This window comes from Trypanosoma equiperdum, assembly GCF_001457755.1.
Source record: "Trypanosoma equiperdum strain OVI genome assembly, contig: ctg_1079, whole genome shotgun sequence".
In the NCBI taxonomy this organism is placed as follows: domain Eukaryota; phylum Euglenozoa; class Kinetoplastea; order Trypanosomatida; family Trypanosomatidae; genus Trypanosoma; species Trypanosoma equiperdum.
The window spans coordinates 204-1,145 of NW_027123037.1; the positions used below are offsets into that span (position 1 = coordinate 204).

Sequence of the window (942 nt, forward strand, 5' to 3'; positions counted from 1 at the left end):
TGCAAATACGCATCAAAAATAATAATAATAACGTGACAGACAATACCGGTACTGTTTCGCTAACGCGATGACCACAGCCGGTCAGTCTGATGCATTTACACGAGTATCATTACATAGTGTAACCGCGCTCGGTAAGTGCCCTGCGCCATTTAGTGACCCAATCGCCGTGAAGGTCGTGCTCGAGGTATTTGGCTGCCCACCAAAGCACTCGATAGATGTAAAATTCACGTGGAAGCCAATATGGGACTTTCCAGTGGATCAAGTGCTTGATGAATTTGAGGTTGGCCCACTCGCCACTGTTGGAAAGCACGAATTAGTGTTACACAGTGATCCTCCGGATGTTGCGAAAATACCGGATCCCACAGGGCCCACGGCACTCACAATCGCTTTTACCTATAGGGGAAAACAATTCCTGCACATTGGTTACAACGCGGTTGTACTTTGTGAAGGAGAAATGCCTGATGTGTTTGAGGATGCGGCGATGTTGAGCCGACAGCTGACGCAATGCTTCAAAAAGGAGACCACCATCGCGTGGGATGAGGACCACGAAGATGTGGAGGAGAAAACAGTTATTAACGGTAAAGATAATGATATTAGCGATGTTAAGGAAAAAGATCACAATGGCCACGCGGCATATGATGACGAAGCCAAGGTACCCGAAGGGGTTTCCCCAACGAAAAAAAAAGCTAGGTGTGAAGGGAGCCTGTCACAAGAAGGAGAGAAAGAAAAGCACCACCGTTAAATCGTTGTTTTGAAACAATGCAATGTTCTGGTTCTTTTCTTTTGTTTTTTTTTTAAATTCTGTCCGAGTGCTGGTCGTTGAGTATTTGTTTTCCTGGGGTTGGGCGTGAGAGTTTCAAGTAGATAGCGCCGCTAATGTTGGATGTTTTTCTTTTTTTTTCCCCCTCCATCTTTTCCTTTCGCCTTTTATCACTAAACCCC

The 942-nt window shown here is 45.5% G+C and overlaps 1 protein-coding gene across 1 annotated transcript; it reads left to right on the plus strand.

The window, feature by feature from the left end:
* Window positions 1–67: 67 nt before the first annotated feature.
* TEOVI_000672900 (ASF1 like histone chaperone, putative) lies at window positions 68–742 on the plus strand (the record flags this gene model as incomplete). Its single annotated transcript, XM_067220206.1, has 1 exon — window positions 68–742. The coding sequence occupies one exon, from the start codon at window positions 68–70 to the stop codon at window positions 740–742; it is 675 nt and encodes a 224-aa protein (XP_067076307.1).
* Between the last annotated feature and the right edge of the window lie 200 nt (window positions 743–942).